This window comes from Oxyura jamaicensis, chromosome 6, assembly GCF_011077185.1.
Source record: "Oxyura jamaicensis isolate SHBP4307 breed ruddy duck chromosome 6, BPBGC_Ojam_1.0, whole genome shotgun sequence".
In the NCBI taxonomy this organism is placed as follows: domain Eukaryota; kingdom Metazoa; phylum Chordata; class Aves; order Anseriformes; family Anatidae; genus Oxyura; species Oxyura jamaicensis.
Window position 1 is genome coordinate 28,506,103 of NC_048898.1, and position 19,754 is coordinate 28,525,856.

The 19,754-nt window shown below is 38.8% G+C and overlaps 1 protein-coding gene across 2 annotated transcripts in view; it reads right to left on the reverse strand.

Moving 5' to 3' along the window:
• GFRA1 (GDNF family receptor alpha 1) overlaps nucleotides 1–19,754 on the reverse strand; it is a 258,614-nt gene that overhangs the window by 9,314 nt on the left and 229,546 nt on the right. For both annotated transcript variants that reach the window (XM_035329554.1, XM_035329553.1), the window contains exon 8: nucleotides 885–941. In XM_035329554.1, the coding sequence (XP_035185445.1) occupies nucleotides 885–941 (57 nt within the window). The remainder of the gene's footprint in view (nucleotides 1–884; nucleotides 942–19,754) is intronic.

The window sequence follows — 19,754 nt, forward strand, 5'->3', positions numbered from 1 at the left end:
CTGTCACATGATATGGGTTAAGGTGGACCAGCAAGCCCGATGGCAAGCTGCAGTTATAAGGGCCTTCTGGTGAAAGGTCTTTAGCCAGCACAAGATGCCAACATTAATATCCATTAACATTACTGCATACTGTTAACATAACCTTGGTTCTTCACACGTTATTAAACTTTATTCTAGTATCTACAGGAAATTCTTAACAGAACCTAAAGGATTGGAACGGGGCTACAGAAATGACATTGTCTGGAAACACTGTACAGCAAAGGAGAACCTAAAAGATATGGTCACATCCATTTGGTGGCTTATAATTAATGTACTTTACTAATTATTAAGCTTCCTGAGAAACTCAGGACAAAGGATATGGACCAACAGACATGGAAACCAAAGTAATGTTCTTGTCTGAAACGGGGCCTTGGAGGTCAGGCTCAGAGTAATTAAACAGCATTGGAAAGTTATGCCTCTGTGGACTAGCAGTCTGTCTTCTGAGCATCATGTCTTCTGATGAGAATACCAGTTCAGGCCCCAAATTGTTCATTTTTGTTAGCCATAAAATGCTGTCCAGTGTGTTTCTCTGTATTTGTTAAAAGCCTTATCATCTTGTGTTCCTACAGATTATTAACTAATTATATATGCTAGGTACAATGTTAATTACCATGGGATTTGCTTAAATGTGTACAGCTTTAAAACACAAAGCCAGTAGAAGCCACTTTGAGCCCAGTTCTGGATTTCTGAGTAAGATCAATCTTTAATACTTCACGGTATCCAAACATAACCACACTAAAAAGAATTTAGTGTGGGGTAAGCCCATTATAATCTTGGAAGTTGTTGAGAATTTGTATTAGGGGACACACCTGTGGCTATGAAACATACATGATCTGCACTCTTACCTCATTAAGACAGAGCTCTGAATCTACAGATTCATTGGATTTCCGCTTCTTCTGTGCCTATGAAGAAATGCAGATTTTATTCCCTGTACATTTACACATACAGCAGCACAAAACAATTAGATAAATTCACAGGGTTTGTCACACTCTATGATTTTGACAGTGATTTGCACATGATTAGCGAATACATTTTAAAAATGTAACTTCATGTTTTCCAATGACATTCACGCTCTGATTTGAATTTACAACAAAACTTTTAAACAGTCAGTTAAGGGTACTCAGTAATTACAATGCTGAGTGCCACCAGCTGCAAAGAACATGTTATGTTCTGTGGCCCCTTAAAAATGATGCTGGATGTTCAGGAGAAGAAATTAAATATGACAGTTAAAAAGCACCATAATACCACAGTGTAGTAACAAAAAATCTACCTTATTTTAAAGTTTTAGGAAAATACACAACACAGGAGTATTTCATCCTTGAGATTGTATGTAATTTCTCCATGTACTATTGCCAAAACATGAACATAGTTTTAATATATTGCACGGGTGCTGCAGACAACGCTACAAACAGAACATTTAATGTCTTTTAATGTATATACCTGTAAGTTAAGTCGAGCTGTTTACACTATGCTCGCAATTATACATGGAATATTATTAAATGCATGAAAATTGTTGATGATCAAAGCCTAAAAACAATGAATTTATCTTCATCCACATCTTACAATGAGCATCCATTCACTGTGTGCTCTCTACACTGACCAAAGTGAGAAACATCTGAGGTGGCAGCATCACAAAATGAAAGCATTTCATAGTGTGCATTCTGTCTAGCATCACAAGGTGCTTAATATTTTCCCTGCTCAAGTGAACATGACTGGGCTGGGAGTTTTCTCCTTTTCTATAATGGTAATAGCAATCCCCATGGTGCCAAAGATGTTTTTACTAAATGGTGCTGTGGCTGATTTAAGCACTCCAGTAATCTCAATATCATTTCTTTCTTTGTATTCTCAGAAACATAAACAGCACTCTTTTATGGGAGTTTCCAGTGTTAAACGTACAATCAAATCTTGTAACAGAAGACTTGGATTTACACACCAAAACTACTGACTGCACTGGGCACGTCTGACACTTCCACCTGGAAGTTTTCACGGGATTACCAATTTATTTCCTACGCAAAATGAAGATCTGAATCTCACTGTGTTGCATGCATTTTACACTTCGGCATCCTACTGCTTTTGGCAGAGCTGGTTTGAATCAAAGATGATGTGAGGAAGTGCTAAGCATTCGATTTTATACCTTACAAAACTTCAGTTCTATGTATGGCCATTTTATTTTGTATCTGAGAGCCACTGATGCTGCCTATTGGAAACAAACTATTCTTCAGCCTAATTACTGAATTTAGCATCCAAATGGAGGAAACGAACTTCTCATTAAGAACATTTTCATGATAGTTTTTTATTTATAAATAGATATATTAAAGAGAATTGAAAACAGCTGGGATTTAAATGAGACAGCTTAGCTATAGAAAGAATGTGTATTGTATATATGTTGGCAGTTTTAAAATATATGATAAAATAATAGCTCAATTAATTAATAAAAACCCTCCATGAAATCTCTCTCTTACATTCCCTTTCTTCTAATTACTACCATTAAAGTGGTTATGTTAAGCATAAATTTAACTATCTAAATGGAAGAAGAAATGCCTTGAAGTAAACTTACTGCAAGAAGCAGCAACACACTGAAGCCTTCCTGCTGTGCTTGCAGTGGTGGTGGTTTCCACACAGATTAGGAAACTTTCTTTAACGGCAACTGTGAAGATTTCAGCTCTTAACTGGCCCAAGGAAGATGGGCAAAGAAGAAGAAACTGGACTTCAGTCGTGATTTTCTGATATCCTAAACACACACTGCATTGAAATGTGAGGCTTCAAAGGAGGCATGAGTAGATGTTCAGATCTTAAAGGTATAAACAATAATGATAGTAAAAGCCACCTATTTCCTTCTTGGTCATTCAGGGGTAAGTTTCCTTGCCCACACAAGCATCTGTCTATTGGAAACATTATTCTTTGCTGCATAGGCCTGTTCTGGATTTGTAACACTGTGCTAACTACAAGTGTACCCTTGCTAGTTGGTCCGAACACCAAAGTTCAGAGTTTTTGTTCCTTCAGTACTGTGTTCCTCAAACAACAAAGGAGATAAACCATCTTTATTTTGTCTATATGCAGTAAAGTCGTCCTTTGCTTCATTCTGCTTGATAAACAATAGAGTACAGAAGCTAAAACATTTACCATTAAGGACACCATTTAAGGGAAAAATCAACACCTAGAAACAAAATCAACATTAAAAAAAAAAAAAAAAAGAAAAATAAAAAATAAAAGCTTTTCAATCACTTTGATCAATATTCCATAGCTTTAGTTTGGAAGGTAGTACTTCTCTATTCATGCATGTACTTAGTATAGTTATTCTAACATCAACAACACTTATTCACTAGCAATTTCTATTATGAAGTTCTCCCTTAGAATTGAGAAGTAATTTTAATAGTCAGGCAGACTTTTCTCCTATCAAAACAGAAAGAACGATATCTTCCATTTAAAAATACAGTAAAAATGTAGCCTTTTTTTGGGGGGGGGGGAAGGCAGAGGGAAAGAAAAAATATCACTTTGAGGATGAGATGAGACATTATATGCCAAGTTTCAAATTGGAAGAGTACATTTTTACTGCTGAGTTATAAACCTGTAAAAACGGGTTATAATGGAAATGCTGGCATAGGCTGCATTACTGTAATACAGCAGTGCATCACTAACTCACAAGTAATGGAAAGAAAACCCTACGTGTTGAAGAGTGCTATAGAAAGCATATGTCCTGTAATTACAACCTAAGGGGAAAATTCTTCCTGCCTCTTTACAAAGGGCTCTACATGTAGCAGAGCTGCTGTATTTGTTCTACGGGGAGAGAATGCCCGATCTGAGGCAAAACATCAGGACTTGGATGTTATGCTGATTGCCTTGGTGGAAATATACCCAAATGAGTAGACATGCATTTGAATTATGAAGGATATTCTCAGCCACTGGATATTTACTCTACAACATCTTCCATTATCCTAAAAAATTAAACAATAGAAATGTGTGCCCATCGTGTACAGCTGCACACTATTCTCACAGGGAGTATCTACATCAACAAATTTGGGAAATGAGAGCTGTTCATTATGCAAGATTCTAAAGATTCAGTGCCAAACCCCCATCTCAGGCCCCCTGTGGGCCTAACATACAGGCAAGAGGGTATCTTGAAATGGGCTGGAAACACCTAATTCCACAGGAGTAAAATAGCACACACAAAGGGCAAATAAGTCTGTATTCAGTCTTACATTTATTTTTATTTCTTTTATAAAGCTCTTATTTGCTGACAATAAAATCCACGGGAATTTCATCATTAAACAGAACACAAACAGAGTTGGGCTGGTAAAAATAAAATATATGTATTTAAAAAAAAAAAAAAAAACTGTGAAAGAAAAGCAGCTTAAAGTAACTGGTTAAACATATGGAAAGTGGTGTGAGAACTCTTCCACTAAGGTAAAACAGCATTTGCTAACGACATATTCAGCTGTGACATACCTCTAACTGTAAAATGAAGTTATGCAAGATGGGCTGACACTCACCCTGGCTTTGCAGGGAACTATAATTCAGTAATGTGGGCTACTTTGACAAATCTGCCCCCATACTGCCAACAATCTTGCACTCACTTAAGCTTTTATATTCAGCAAAAAAATGAACATCTGCTTTTACAGAGAATCTTATTACTGTGGTAGCACAAGCAACAGATGACATTTAGAGAGAACTGTATTCACGCAGTACACTGTACATTAGTCACACAAGCCTTGTTTTGTCCTTCACAACTTTTAGCTCTTAATATTCAAAGTAACATGTTGGACTTAGTCAAAGGTTGGTAAAGAAACTAGTTGCATGTCAAGAAAAGAAAACACCCTCATGCCTAGAAGTAAAATTCTACTTCTCTCTTTCCTAGAAAGAAGGGGGGATTGGGACCAGGAGGGTAACCAGTGGTTTTCTCAAAGGAATACTGCTTACAGAGAGATTTCTTCTCCAGCCTCAATTAAGGATTTACGTAAAATGGAATCTGTAGGCCTACAAGTTTTCCTCTAATCCCAATGCCTCCTATATGAGTTCACTTGTATGTCCTTGCTCAGACTCACCACACCCTAACCTAGTCTTTTCTTGCCCTGCACCTAAAAACATAAGATCTCCAAATCCTAGTAACTCTCTGCTTCCCATCCCCCAAATCCCTCTATCTCCATCCTTTGAAGACACTATAGTCCTGGATTTATAACCCTAAATGGTATCTTGCAATTATGAATCCAGTTTCTACAAATCACAACACTATATGGTTAATAAATGCATTAAACATTGTGGCAGTACCTCATCAGGAGTCAGTAGGCACATTATTTATGGCTTGTCATCCAGCAGTATTTTTATATATCCACTATAGCATGCGTATCTGTATTACTCACAGCAAGCACAAGGTCTGACTGGGGACTTCTCCAAATGGAGGTGAGCTTTAATTCAGAGGGAGGGGAGAGAAGGAGAAGCATGTAAAGGGAACTGAATGCATTGGACCTGAATGCAAAGAGGCACAGAGTGAGCATCTGAGCTCAAAAAACAGTCCCTTGCTGTCAGCTACACGCTTTGGGCCTTATGTGCTTTATGGAACTTATTGCTTAGACACTGCGGTGAGAGACAACAGAAGTATCATTATGATAGATAGCTGCTATATGGGCTGTTTTTTCACATAATTTTAATGAATGTGCCTCTGTCCTCTCCTGAGATGCCTGGTTAGTTATGCTCATATTAACGAGGCTTTCTGAAGAAGAGGGACAAATTTCCCAGAATACATCCTTCAAATGTCCACCCTTCAGAAGCAGCTCTAACAAATGAGGGTGCATGTTCTTTTTGTTCTCTTCTTGTGTTGATTAGAGAGATTTACTATGCAACTAAGCTGTTTTTCAAGCAGCAGGACACAAACAATAAGCAGAGAAACATACAGACTGTAAAAATGCAATCGGTTTAACTCTTCTGTGCTTACTAAGTGGTAGGTGCATCTATCACAACAGTCAATAGTATTTTCTTATTAGCACAGTTGTACTGTGCCACACTGGAGTGTAAATTACTTTCAACAAGGAAGACTTCAAGAGTAAGCAAAGTGCAGGTCAGAGATGTAGGCCACTAAAATAAAGATCCAGTTCAGCATAGAATAATTCTAAAGACCGTCCCCAAACAGCCAGGGTACAAACATATTTAAGCTTTAGAAACAATCAGCTTTGCACAATCCTACAACAAAGAAGCCAGATCCTTTTTTCTGCTTGTTATTCTTTCTTTTTCTTTTGTGAATCAGCCCTAAAGATGCATGCTTGGGGTATAAAATTATCAGTGGTCATTCTGCATAAAAGCACCACATTTCTGTCATCCCACTTTGTACAGTGAATAAAATCTTTTCAAAGTAAGCATTACCAAGACAATGCTGGCGGTAGTCTCCAAAGCTACATAGATAATACCCAGCACTGTAAGAACAAAATCACAAGTTTTTCAGCTGGGAGACATGACATAAAACAAACCCATTTTCCCCTTGCACACAAACATGCATGGGGGAACCACACATACAGTTTTATAGGCTGCAAAGCAGCGCAATGAACAGTTTATCAGCCAGTCTGTTCAGATCCTGCCATCTCCCAACACTAATCTCCTGTCCCCACAGTTTTGCACCTGTCCTTACAAATACACAACTTGTCCCTGTTCTCCTATGAGGGTCTGCTTTCTCAGGGTTTCCCCCCGCAGCTCTGCCACAGCTGGTCCAGGCAGCGGGACGCCAGCAGCCCTGAGCACTGCTCGATGCCATCAGCCACCCACTGCTCTGCCAGCTCAAGCATTCAGACATCAGGGGCCAGGCTTGACCCCAGCCACAGACAGCTGCTTAATGGGCATCATGGCACAGTGACAGAGCTACTCAGCTCACCTTCAGAGAGCTCTGGCTTTCTTAAGGCAACACTCATTGCATTGACAATCTCCACTTATCCCTCGGCTGCTCTTGCTGATTTTGAGTGCTTTACGAATCTGAGAAACGGTCCTAAGAGCTGATAAAGTCCAGTACAAGTAGAGGAAAACCTCCATCCAAGTTCTTCAATCTTAAAATGAGGAGAAAATTTGACTGAGGGAAGAGGGGTAGAAGTAAGCCTCCCAAATGGAGCAGAAACAAGTTGGGAAAGGAGGAAAGATGACCTGTATAGTATGAACTATTGCTTGACCACTCCCAGATCTGTTGTGTTAATAAGGATGAGGTCTACCCAAACCCCATACCTCACTGCACATTTATGGCTAGGACAACATGGCATAAAACCTGCCTAGCAGCAATTTTTAAGGTTTTATAGAACACAGATCCTATCAGAAATACCAAACTGATCAAACAACTTACAAGGACCAGACACAGAGATCTTCAAATATTTATTTCAAGCAATTAGTCTCCCAGTGAGCACAGTACAAAATATGACACCCAGCCAAGTCAACTGAACTGCCTGACTTACCTTTCATGGCAGTACAGTAACTTGTTACAATTTTGTTTTCGTGTTCAGTCATTCATTTCTCTGAGTAAAACAGATTTCTGTAGTCTTAGACTCCTGCTTCCTATTTTTAGGAAATATTATGCAATTTTCCTAATATGGTATTTTTATGGATTTGCCTCAAGCAAATATTTTTGCATTAAGAAGGGCAGAGGAGAAAATAGAATACTAAAAAGCATAGATGGAATAAGTTCCGTTAGGGTTAATATCGCAATGGTCTAGGCTGCCTAGGTTTTCTTTTCTTCTCTATTTAAAAACAAACAAACAAACAAAAAAAATCCTGAACAGCTATGTAATCCAAAAATGAGTTGTTTGGGATTTCATTATTAAAACCCACTTCCCTAGTGATTTACCACAACTATCAACCCAGTGCCATACGTAGCTGTTAGAGGTAGCATCTGGCTGTTGCGCACCGAACAGCATCTAAAGAACAGAAACATGAACATAAAGTCATTACAATCCCAGTTAAAAGACATCCTCAGCTTTTAATTTTGAACAAAGGTAAGCCGCTGAAGAAGTACAGATCCCACATCGCTTCCCCAGGCTGGAGTGTGTGCCCTTGCATGTCCAAATATGCAAACAAAGTTGTTCTGTTTGGCAGCAGGTGAAGTGCCTACCTCCCCTATTAGACCAGGCTACGTGGTGCACTGGAGTGTGCTGTAAACACTCCTGAGCAGCTGTCAGCCACGGCTACGATGGGACTGAAAGCAGCTCAGCCAGAACAGCGCAGACCTGCACTGTGCTAATGAGCCTTGAAAGAGGCACCATGCTAATGCAGCCGCCGCGCTGCCTTTCCTACATCCGCGTGTGCCGCGGCAGGCAGGAGGGTGGTTGTACCAGGCTCCTCTGCGCTGGGCAGGATGGTAGCAAGCGCTGCTCACAGGTACATTCCCACCTGAGCAGGTGATCGGATGGTGCCCAACCAGGACTCTGCTAGGAAAAGATCAGGAGCCTGGCAAACCCAAAGGGAGAGAGAGGGCTCAGTGGGGAAGCACTGACAGTGCCGCACCGTCTGGCCTCGTGAGACATCCAGCCCCAGGCTGTCAAGGAGGTGGAAGGGACGAAGAGAAGAAGGTCACACGTTGCCACCACGCTCCGGCGGCAGGACCAGGGGTGCCGTCCTCTGGTTCTGCAGCTGGAAGAAAAGATCAGGCAAGCTTGCCTGAACACCAGCCGGCACAAGGCCTTGAGTGCTGAGCATTACAGGGAGCGTCCTTTCGTGCTATGCCAACCTGAAGCAACTGATATTATTACTGGTTTCTTGAGCACTGTGTTCACTCATGAATTTTAAAGGCAAGGGAAGAAGAGAATAACCATGAACATCTGCTTTTGGTTAAGTGACTAAAAATGCTCAAGATTTTTGTCTTTATTAACCATATGTGTGCGTGTGTTGTGAGTGCAGAGAAAACAGTGCAAAGAAATCGGAGTGGTCAGCTTTAAAAGGGTTTAGAAAACACTTCAGATAACAAGCTATTTGCTGCAATTACAGGGAGGGAAAGCAAAGGCTGCAGATACTGAAGTAACCTTGCACAGAAAGACAGAAAAATCAGCCAGTTAGCTGAGGTGCCCATGACATAACTATGCCCTCCCCTCCTCAGTTTTATTTTCACAGTTCTGTCCCACTGTGCTTGTTCCCTTAAATCCGCAGCTACACGGCTATGCCTGTTACTGAGTGCCATTAAATCATTACATGATTTAGAGATTGTTTTTTCTTTAAAAAAAAGTAATTCAATCTTGAACAGCTGTGATTTGGATTAATTGGTGAATTTTGCATTTTTGGCACTATTTGCTCTTCAGAAGTGCCACTAAAATAAAAATTTAAACCATTTTCTCTCTCTTCTTCTAATCCCGTAGCTGAGTTCTGCAGGTGCACAGATGAATCCTCAGAACTCCCGGGTCTGAAATCCTAGTGAACTTGCTGCAGTACTTCCCTCGGTAGCCACATTGCTTTTAACACTGAAAATACCATTCAGAATAAAAATATCAGAAAGATTATTTTTAAGGAATGCAATCAGGTTTACCAATGTGCGACTACCACAAAAACAGGCTGCAGCATACTGTGTTTTTGATAGACAACTATTCCACAAGAATTTAGCAAGAGACACACACATAGCAAGGAAAATTTCACCCAAATAGTTTACATTTTGGCAAAGTTCAAAGTCACACTATACACAGGATTTTTTTTTAATCTGAAATGTAAGACAACTTTAAGCATAGGTGCTAGCTGTGTCTAAATCAATCTGTTCTTATTTTCATTATAAATTATACCTTTCTCTCTACTTTTGAACAAAGGTATTCAAATTCTCTGGTAAGTATTCCTGACTAAGAAATTCCAGTATAATTCTAATTTCTAAAAGTGAATTAACATCACACAATTTTAATCATTGGAATTTTATTTTCTGTAATAAGATTAAGTTTCACTAGATTTATGTGATGCCTGAAGAAAAAAATCCAGTTGGTCTTAAACCCAGATCTCCATTAGCTAAGCTAGACCTTAGTGTTTCCTGTCAACTTCCTAACTTTATCAAAAGGCTCTTACAGTATGGATGTTAAAACTCAATACTTGCAAGAGACTGTGATGTAGCATTCTACCTCTCTCTATACACTTTATTCTTCCCCTACTGGAGTGGAGGAGAGAAAAATCAAACCTTCCCTCTAACTATTAGCAATGAAATCCTGACTGTATTTCCCCTTAACGGACTACACCATAGCGTGCAATACTTTAATGGATTATATGATAGTGCCCTTCCTCGTATCCATTATTTGCACAATGCTCTCACACACAACAGTTGCACTGTAGTTAATGAAGCTATTCAAATAAGCAGAGAAACTCTTCTCTAAGCCAACAGAACCATGACCTGATTAGAAAGATGCCTTATTCTTTACTGGCCTGATCCCACAGAGTGCCAACAGGAAATCTTCCAGCGGCCCTGCAGCAGCAAGTGAAAGCACAAAGTAACTTCCTAACATCTTCTGCAAGTACGGCCTCAAATTTGAGCTTAGCAAAGTACTAAGAAGCATTTTTCCATAAATGAAATGAGTTCATAGACACAAAAAGTATTGAGAATTTCAGATGTTTAACAATTATAGCCACCTTAAAACAATTCTGAGCCTATAATAAACAGATTATGTAAATAATTATCAGATTATGCAAAACTATATTCACAGGATATGATCCTGTAGTTTCAACACAACAAATTATTCACAGAGGAACAGAAGGCTTGCATTTATATTTACATCTAATAAGTCAGAAAATATAAATAGAGGAATACTAATAATGCACGTAATGGAGATCAATGGTATCATTTTGGGTATATTTTGCAAGATTTCCACAGTAAACAGGAAGAAGCTTTTGAAGATTTATTTTGAGTAGCTTGCCTACTTTTTGAAGTATTATGTTGTGGCAGACTCGATAGTTCAGGAGATTATTAATGGGATATGCAGCCTTATATTTCTAGGAAGCTAGTTTAATCTAGCTCAGGTCAATACTGACAACTATTATGTAGTATTTTTGAAATGACAAGGTGGTTCTGGAGCACTTCTCTTAAGAGGACAGGTCCAATGCACAAAAGTGCCACTCATTTGCACCTCATGCGGCGCGCTCCATCAAAGAGGCTGAGGAGTTAATGGGATGTTGGTTTATAACATTGCAAAGCACTCAGGATGTTTCCCCATGCCCCTCATTTCCCTTTCTGTGAGATAAGGTGCTCCGTTAAAAAAGAACAGTACTCCCATATCCACAGATTTTTCTACTTCCACTGCAAACCCTACAAAGAAAAATCATGGAGGTGCCCTATGCTACCACATTTCAACATGCTTTAGTGGGACTCAAGGGAGACATTAGAAGGTTTCACCTAGAAAAACATCTTGAGAGTGCTATCTGTAACGGATCTTGACAGATGATGTTTGGCAGCAAGTATTTCCCTGAATTTTCAATGGTGTTATTAACAGTTCTGGACTGAGAAAACAGCACCAAGTGACTGGTGTTTTTTTGTGATCTACCTATTCATGCACCTAATACTTGCATGCATCAGCGTTGTCTTACTAGCAAGATTCAGTGTCAATAAACTGACATCAAGCTTCCCTAGAGATAACATTTAAAAAAAATACATCTGGATGTGTGTTGACTTCAGCAACGCTATGGCTTTGTGTATTACTCCTGCTTCCAGGAGTAATAAAATACTGGTGTGCGGAAAGTCAGAACCAAGAGCATTACAGAGCTGAGGGATGAGTATAATGCAGACTCTGTTTATTGTGCATTAATGTATGTATAATGAAGACGACATATGCACAGCTGGACTTATACTGTGTATTTAGCTGTCCCAGTGACAAGTGAGTTAAAATACTGAAGAGATGTCATGTTTAGTGGCCAAGATGGAATTAGCCTCTCTAGTATTTGAGAACAGCATCAAAAAGGGATCTGGGGTATCACTATGCTGTTCACACTCAGTGACAGAATAGGACATAGCATTTCTGATATGCTGTGCATGGATGAACATAATTGCAGTAAAACAGGCTTTGTAGTAACAAAGGGCAGCAGACGATGAATGTGGATTGCAGCGCATACGAGCAGATGCGTCTCACTGGCTCAGAGATTGTTTGGAGTTGCAACTTTGCCAGTTGCTCTTTTTAAATGTTCATGAAACACCAGAGTCCAGTCTCCTGTTACACTGGCATGAGCCAGCATGACCTGTATTTCAGGGGCTATCCATGTGATGCTCAGCTTCCAAAGAACAGGGCTCTCCCACTACGGGCACTTATCAAAGAGTTGTCAGCACTGCTTCTAAATACAACACTGTATCTCAGTCATCAGCCTGAAGGTGAAAAGCCTCTGCTTAATTAATGGTTCGTAAGTATCCTCATTAAGCTCATAAACTGGGTACAGACTGTGTGTGGTTTTTATCTAAACCTTTTCAGTTGTGCTTATAACAATCGGGATTTCTCATCTGCAAATAACCATGACTGAATGCTTAGGAATAATCAGGAAATCTTAATTAAAAGTAATAGGGGTTAGGCTGACTCTTGATGAGAGCATGATTCTGCAAATAGTTGCAAGAATATGCCTAACTGATGGAGTTCAAAATACGACAAACGAACAACTTCTGAATTCACATTTGACTTCTGAAACTGTATACAGGAAGTTCCCTGCAGGAACAAATCCCTAAATTTGCCCTCAGAAGTGGGTAAGTACAGTGCATATGCAACTGAAGGGTGGAAAATGGCACGCTGACATTGAGCATTTATTTCCAAGAATTTAACTTAAGAGACCTGCATCTCTTAATTCACTACCTTTTCTAGAAGAGGGCAAGCTATTGTAAAAAACGTACTAAATGAAACTGTCGATCAGAAAAGTTCTGACTAAACAACTTCTACACATGCATACATAGGATCTGTGCAGACATAAATTTAGGAACAAGTTTTCACAGATACTGGTAACTGCTTTGCATTCACCTGTGCACGCTTAGTTTATATACCCACTTACCCCAATCACTGCCTGAATCAGATGACTATACCTGCAGGTAGCTATTTAGGTCCAACCTGGTACACATCTTACCTGCCATGCACATAACAAATTTGACTGCACATATTTCAAATCGGAGCATGGATTCAGTACATCCAAATGTATATGTGCACGTGGTAGTGCATATCTGGCCTTGAATTAGAGGCAACTTGCGGCTTCTGAAAATGTCAATCTGGAAAAATAAGTAGTACCGTGTAGTGCAGTATTCAGCAAATTACTGCCCTGAATACCTAATTCTGTTTTAAGAAAGACATGAGGGAGGATAATCCTGTAATTCGTCAGGATACATGCTGAGCAAACCTATGAAAAAATATCCTGCATTATGCACAACATCTAGTCTGTTTAAAAGATCACAGAAATTGGCTCACAGAAAGAGCTAAGCACAACGGAGGACTTAACCTGAGCTGGGATTATTAGGCCAACTCCACTGATTAGAACCACAATTGGGTGTGAAACAGCTAGGCTCTCATTCTCCAAAGTACAGGCTGAAATAAACATCTTGAACTCCCATTGATTCTGAAGACAAGGAACTGAAATGGGTGACAGCATCTTCTGTTCCAGAATTCAATAGCGAGTTGAAAAACATTGTAGAGTAGATGGTTTAAGGGTAACTTAGGGATCTATTATTCAGGTCAGACAGCTGATTAGAAGTCACAGGGATACAAAGTAAGTAGGAGATAAAAGATGTGATTTATTTCCAGTATCTGATTACAAATCTACATTGAAGACTATAAGTAAAATGAGCAGACAGGTTAAAAGCAGAATAAAAATATATTTATGTTCAGATGTTTTGTTATCATTAATATTTTTATTAAGAGTATATGTTAGCCAATTTGGTTAAAAGGATGTATTTCATTTCCTGTCGTACAAACTTGGTCTGACCACCTGAAAGATTTAGGTATGCTATGGAAAGGGTTCCAAACTACAGTTTTTCAACAGTATGCTATTTTTTTTCAGCTATGCTGCTTTGCCACCGGTGTAATATTTAGAATGATTACTTACATTCTAGTTTCAGTTTGGGTGTTTTATATCTCATTTGTTGTTGGTTACAAGGATGAAACTACTCCTAAAAAATGATCTTTATGTAACTAACTGTGTAACTAACATTACATAAATAGGCAGGATTAGTCTTGACTATTTTTTCTTGAGAGGGAACTTCCTATTTTCTGAAACAAGGAGGGTTTCCAATTGCATAGGAAGGTGTTTAAAAGGGATCTTCATGTTCAGAGCTGCTTTCCTTGTATGCGTTTAAGGGAATTTCTCTTTCTAAAAGCAGTGTGATTTTGTTTGATGCTACTACAAGGATGTTTAGAGCTGTAGAAGAAAGGTTACAGGTCTGTGCCAGGGAAAGTAACGTTGCCATGAGACTAAGCGGATGAACAAAGCTGCCACATCCACTTTCACAAATGGCATGGTCTGCAAGATGCTGGAAGCATGCTTAAAGCAGTATTTAAGCACAAAGCAACACTATATGATTTAATTCTGGCATAAAAGGAGAGATTACGTTAAATGTCTTCAAACCCACTTTCATCCACTGGGTAACATCAGGTCATCTTTTCCATACTCAAATTCATACATCTTCCTAGAATGTTTTAAGTCTGTGATATTCCCAATAATGACACAGCTAAAACCAGCAACAAGTCAATTTGAACACCTCAGATTACCAAGTAATAGACAATTAAACACATGCATAAGGCTCTTGAGGTCTGTGTTGTCCTGCGGAGAACTCTGCCTGGTAACTGTTCAGGACCCACCACAATAGGTCAGGGGCTTCTGCATACTACCCCATTCTTATGTTCTTTAAAATTTTGGACTGAAAATAAAACAGAGCTATGAGTGAAAGCCTGTAAACACGTATTCAGCACTTTGCTATAGCAGTAGATGAAATATGATTGACCACTCACCACAAACAACAGAATAGTTGTTGTGTACACCAGGAGGTAGATAGCTAAACTATTCGAACAGCCTATGGATCATTAAGAAGTGCAAAAGTGTCCAGAAGTGTCCACAACAAGCAGATTGCAGGAAGCCAATATTGGCGACAGGAAATCAAAGAACAACAGTTCAATGTGAACAGAGTAGTTATCCATAAGGTATTCTCTACCCATTTACATACATAAGGATACTCAAAAATATCGGAGAACAAAGATTTTGGGAAAAGACTCCATGGAGGGCAGACCCAGAACTCCGCTCCAGGATCTAGAACCATCTCCCTAACCTCTGGGGATCTCAGGGAGCAGTGAAAGAGCAGAGGAAAACCTCACAGCCCTGCACCAGGACTGAGTACAACATTTCATGGTCCCTCTCCAGGCGCAAGCCTTCTCCCCCATGGGAGGAAGAGGTTGTGCACACAATTGCTATGCTGGCCTCTCCCTTATTTCTCATCACCACTGCACCATATCCCCCACAAGATGGGGGAGGCATGTGATTCATAATAGTGTATGCATCTGTGGTTAAAGTGCTCTGGCATCCAAAATTATTTAGCCTCCATGCTGTCATCTAGTCTTAAACCACCACACTATGAGTCAAAAACATCAATACCTCCTTCAATAACGAATTTAAAAAACACATTTCAATTATAGAAGACTCATGAAATTGGCAGCATCTTGAGCAAATCCCTCTGCTTGCCTAGCAAGTAACTTTTTTTTTTTTTTTTTTTTCCCCGCAAAAATAGCAGAATTGATTAAGATTTTACGTGTTAAAACTTGATTCACTCTGGCAACTATCAAACTGTGTGAATACTTTAGAAAGAAACATCTCTATATCCACAACTGTATTGATTATCTGAGGTAGAACCAGTCTTCTACTCTGGTTTTTCTCATTATCTCTGTGTATATACTTTCTGAGGATAACACAGTACATTAACACAGTTTATAGCAGTAAAATATTTATTGTTTCTACAGCACTCAAATACACTGTGTGGTTTTCAGAATAAATGAAGTCTATGAGGTGATAGCTTGGCTTAACTGAAGTCAACTGCAATTAGGGTTTCAGGGTCAGGAGTATCTTTTCATTACAAGCCTACAGAATGTCTATAGTTTGATGGGATTCTGGTCTGTCAGCAGGACTTCCTCAAACTACTGCTGTAAGAATAAAATAGTTTTAAAGACTTTGAGGATTCTTTTCTTGTTCTCCATTCCATTAGAAACACGGTGGCATGATCGTTTTTGCCTGTGATTGTTTTGCGACAGCATTAGCCTGCTGGCATATCCAGAGTTACTTCCACTTGCACATGTACGAATGGAAGCAGTCATGGACAAAACCTAATATTTGCTAACTGCAAACAATATGTCTTAAACAAAACACTTTGTCAAGTTCCATAAATGCACAATATATTATGAACTATACTTCCAAAGGCAGTACGATTAAACATCTACCATCACAATGCAATGCCCTAGAATTTTTATTAGTAGTAGTTATGCTTTAAAATTAAATTATAATACTGTGCTCTATTTTATGGCTGCTTTTTAGCAGGCTATAGTGATCTATCTGTTATAGAAGGGAGATGTATGATGGATTAGATATTTGATTGAGAACTAAAACTGGCTGATGTTAGGAATACCTTTAATATGATGAATAACCATATAAAGTAATAACATGGGCTATGAATAACTTGATTTGGCTTATCTGACGTGAACCAATGTTCTGATTCTGGTTTATTCTAGCACTTTGTATTTTTGTGGGTATTCCTATACGAAGATACTGAGGTGAAATGTAGGAACAACTGTGGCTTAGGGGAACACCACATATGCTACATCTGCTTTTAGTAGCAACAATTTGCGAAATTCTTTCCGAGGATAAAAACTATAATATGTCCATAGAAATTTCAATTTCTGTAAAGGTGTGGAGTACATTTTGATAAAATTGTATTTGTGCAAGTCATTAAATTGTTTTTTAGTAACCTCATATTCATTTTCAATTGAACAATTATTAAACTATAAAACAAAATTGCACGACTCCTAAAACTGTAGTCTGGAGTTTTACAGTCTGCTATAAAGAGCTGTATTATTATAATACACTAAAGATGCTCAGACTATTAAAACTTTTTTTTAAATGAACTGTAAAATATTTTAGCATTGATGAAATAATTCTAAAGTACTATGCTCTCCAGCAGTATACGTCTGATATTTCAGTATAATGAAAAGCATACTAATCAAAAATAATTTAAACTGTAATTCTAATGTATAAAAGAAATCATTTTGCTATTGCTATCCCTCAGTAACAGTAAATTTATTACACCCAACTTCCAACATTGCAGATGTTTCATTGAGGACTAATGACTAAATATAAGGCCCAGTCTTAAAAAGAGCTCTATATGCCACAGAGAATGAATCTTAGCTTCAGATGAGGTACATCTGAGTAGTGCTCATGATGGCAACAGAGCTGTGCCGATTACTCTTTACCAATGTAATGGTTTTATACATTTTACTCCCAAAATTGTGACAGATCCTGCAAGGGGGACCTACATTCAACTATGAAGCTCAGCTGAGGCTGGTAAATGAGAACAATTTTCTACTGACTACTGATGGCTGATGCCTGAAAGCAACACTGTCACTAATAGGATATATCTGAGCCTATAGGGTATGATACTTGGCTACATCCTCAAACTGCTCCTCATATGTTCAAAGGAGAGGCAAAAAATTCTCTGTACTTAGAAATTAATCAGCTATATTAATCAGATCTTGAACTCCAGCAGGATTTCAACACGCTTGAAAATGGTCCATCTTGTGTGGTCCTGAAATTATTTGGCAAAGACATGGAAGAATGTGCAGCCTTGCAGTCAACACGATCAGACCATTAGCACGTACACATGTACATGTGAATTGCAAAGCAGCCTTCTGCCATTGAGGCACGTTGTTTGTACAGCAATGCGGGAGGACTGACGACTGCTTCCACACCAAGGAACACCCAGGCTGCCACACGCTTGAAAAATGAGACCCGACCCTCTCCCGCAGTGACCTGACCTTCGCAGTCCTGTCCAAAAGGTGAAACAACCATGGAGTAAATGAAAACAGTCTCAGGGAACTGCATACTTCTCAGAGTACATTTTTGAGGACCCCATCTACCATGCTGCTGAAGCAAATAAGGATTAACTTTGATGAAATCAATATCAATGGACAAAACAGTATCTGTTTTGGTAAAACAGAACTTTGTTTAGTGATATCCAAATGAGAAGGATAAAATTAAAGATAAAACTTTAAATATCTCTAGCTGCCAGATTTTAATCTGAACACGTAAAGCACACAAGACTCCTTTAGGTACAACAGAATTATGACCAAAGCAAATTAAAGATGTTGCTTTTTCAGAGGAAAACCTGCCAATAGATGATCTGTAAATCACTCATACAAGCAGGCTGACCCCATTATGTCAGCTAATCCTGGAAATACACGAGGCAAATTTAAATCTTTTCATATGAAACATTTAGTCAATATTCTATTTTTTTTTTTTTTCCAATTTGTTCTGGCACAGCAATGGGAGTTTTATATTCTTGTCCATCTTTTGCTCCAGACTGGAACTTTCTGTATAATTGTGATGTCTGGAGGAAGAGGTCCAAGTACAATGTCTCCCAAGGGAAAGGTAGGCAGGGCATTTGAAAGGACAATGCTTGTTTTTCAGAAAATGAAAAAGGAACAGAAAGATCACAGATTGTATGGAGGGACTGGGGAAACGAGGGTGCCAGCCATATGGACTAGATGATAGCAGTGCACAGGGGATAAATAAACTTCACTTTGCCTTTATTCCAGAGTACAGTCTCAGCAGTGGTACTATTCCCTCATCAACAAAACACCTACATGCTGCCTGTTCCCTGTTTATGCTCACCCACCACCCAATTACGAGTCCACGAAGCTCCACACCTGCTGTGTCTTGATCCTCAGAGCACTACAATGAAGCTTTTAACCCTCTCTTAACACCTACACAATGCTTTATAATAATAATTATATTTGACACACAGGAAACTACATTAGATAATTACAGACAGTACTTCAAATACTGGATTAGCAGACACAGGGGTGAAGATGTGCAACGCTTAGACCTACAAGCTAAAAGCAAAATTTCCAGTCTCAGTCCTGCTAAAGTTATAGTCTCAGAGAACTGTGAGCTCTGTCTCCTGTTTTTGTCCTAACGCTTGCCATAATACATTCTTCTTAAAGTTAACAGCTTTATGTGGAATTACAGAAATTGTGGAAGAACAGCATCCACACTGCTCTAATACTCCCAAATCATACAGCAAATACAAAGAATATTTGAGCTTTTAAAATACTATCTCATAAATTTGAGATAGGAATTCTGCTGCTGAGAGTACGAAGACATTCACGTACTGGACTCAGAAGAAAAATATTTGCCTTCAGTCTGAAGGGCCACATATCTCAATTATATGTGTGTACTGCTCACACGTCATCAAAAGCACGAAAAGCTTAAATTCCCTCTGAATGCTGAGCTAAGGTTACCTAGATCAAGATATTTATAATAAACATGAGGAAACAAAGTATATAGCTTTGGCTATGGAGTTGATAGATGTCAATGCAAAAAAATAGAATGGAATGTCCATAACCACCTTGATTCCTTTCTTTTTTAGTCACGTGCAAAATGTCTTCTAAAATATTATAGCAAACCCAGTATGAAAGTCTGAATTTTTTTTTTTTTAACTTCCATGCATTTTTCCTAAATGCAGGAGCAGCATTTTTCTTGAAGAATACATGGAGTGAGTATCCAGACTCATTCTTTTGTCCTTTTCA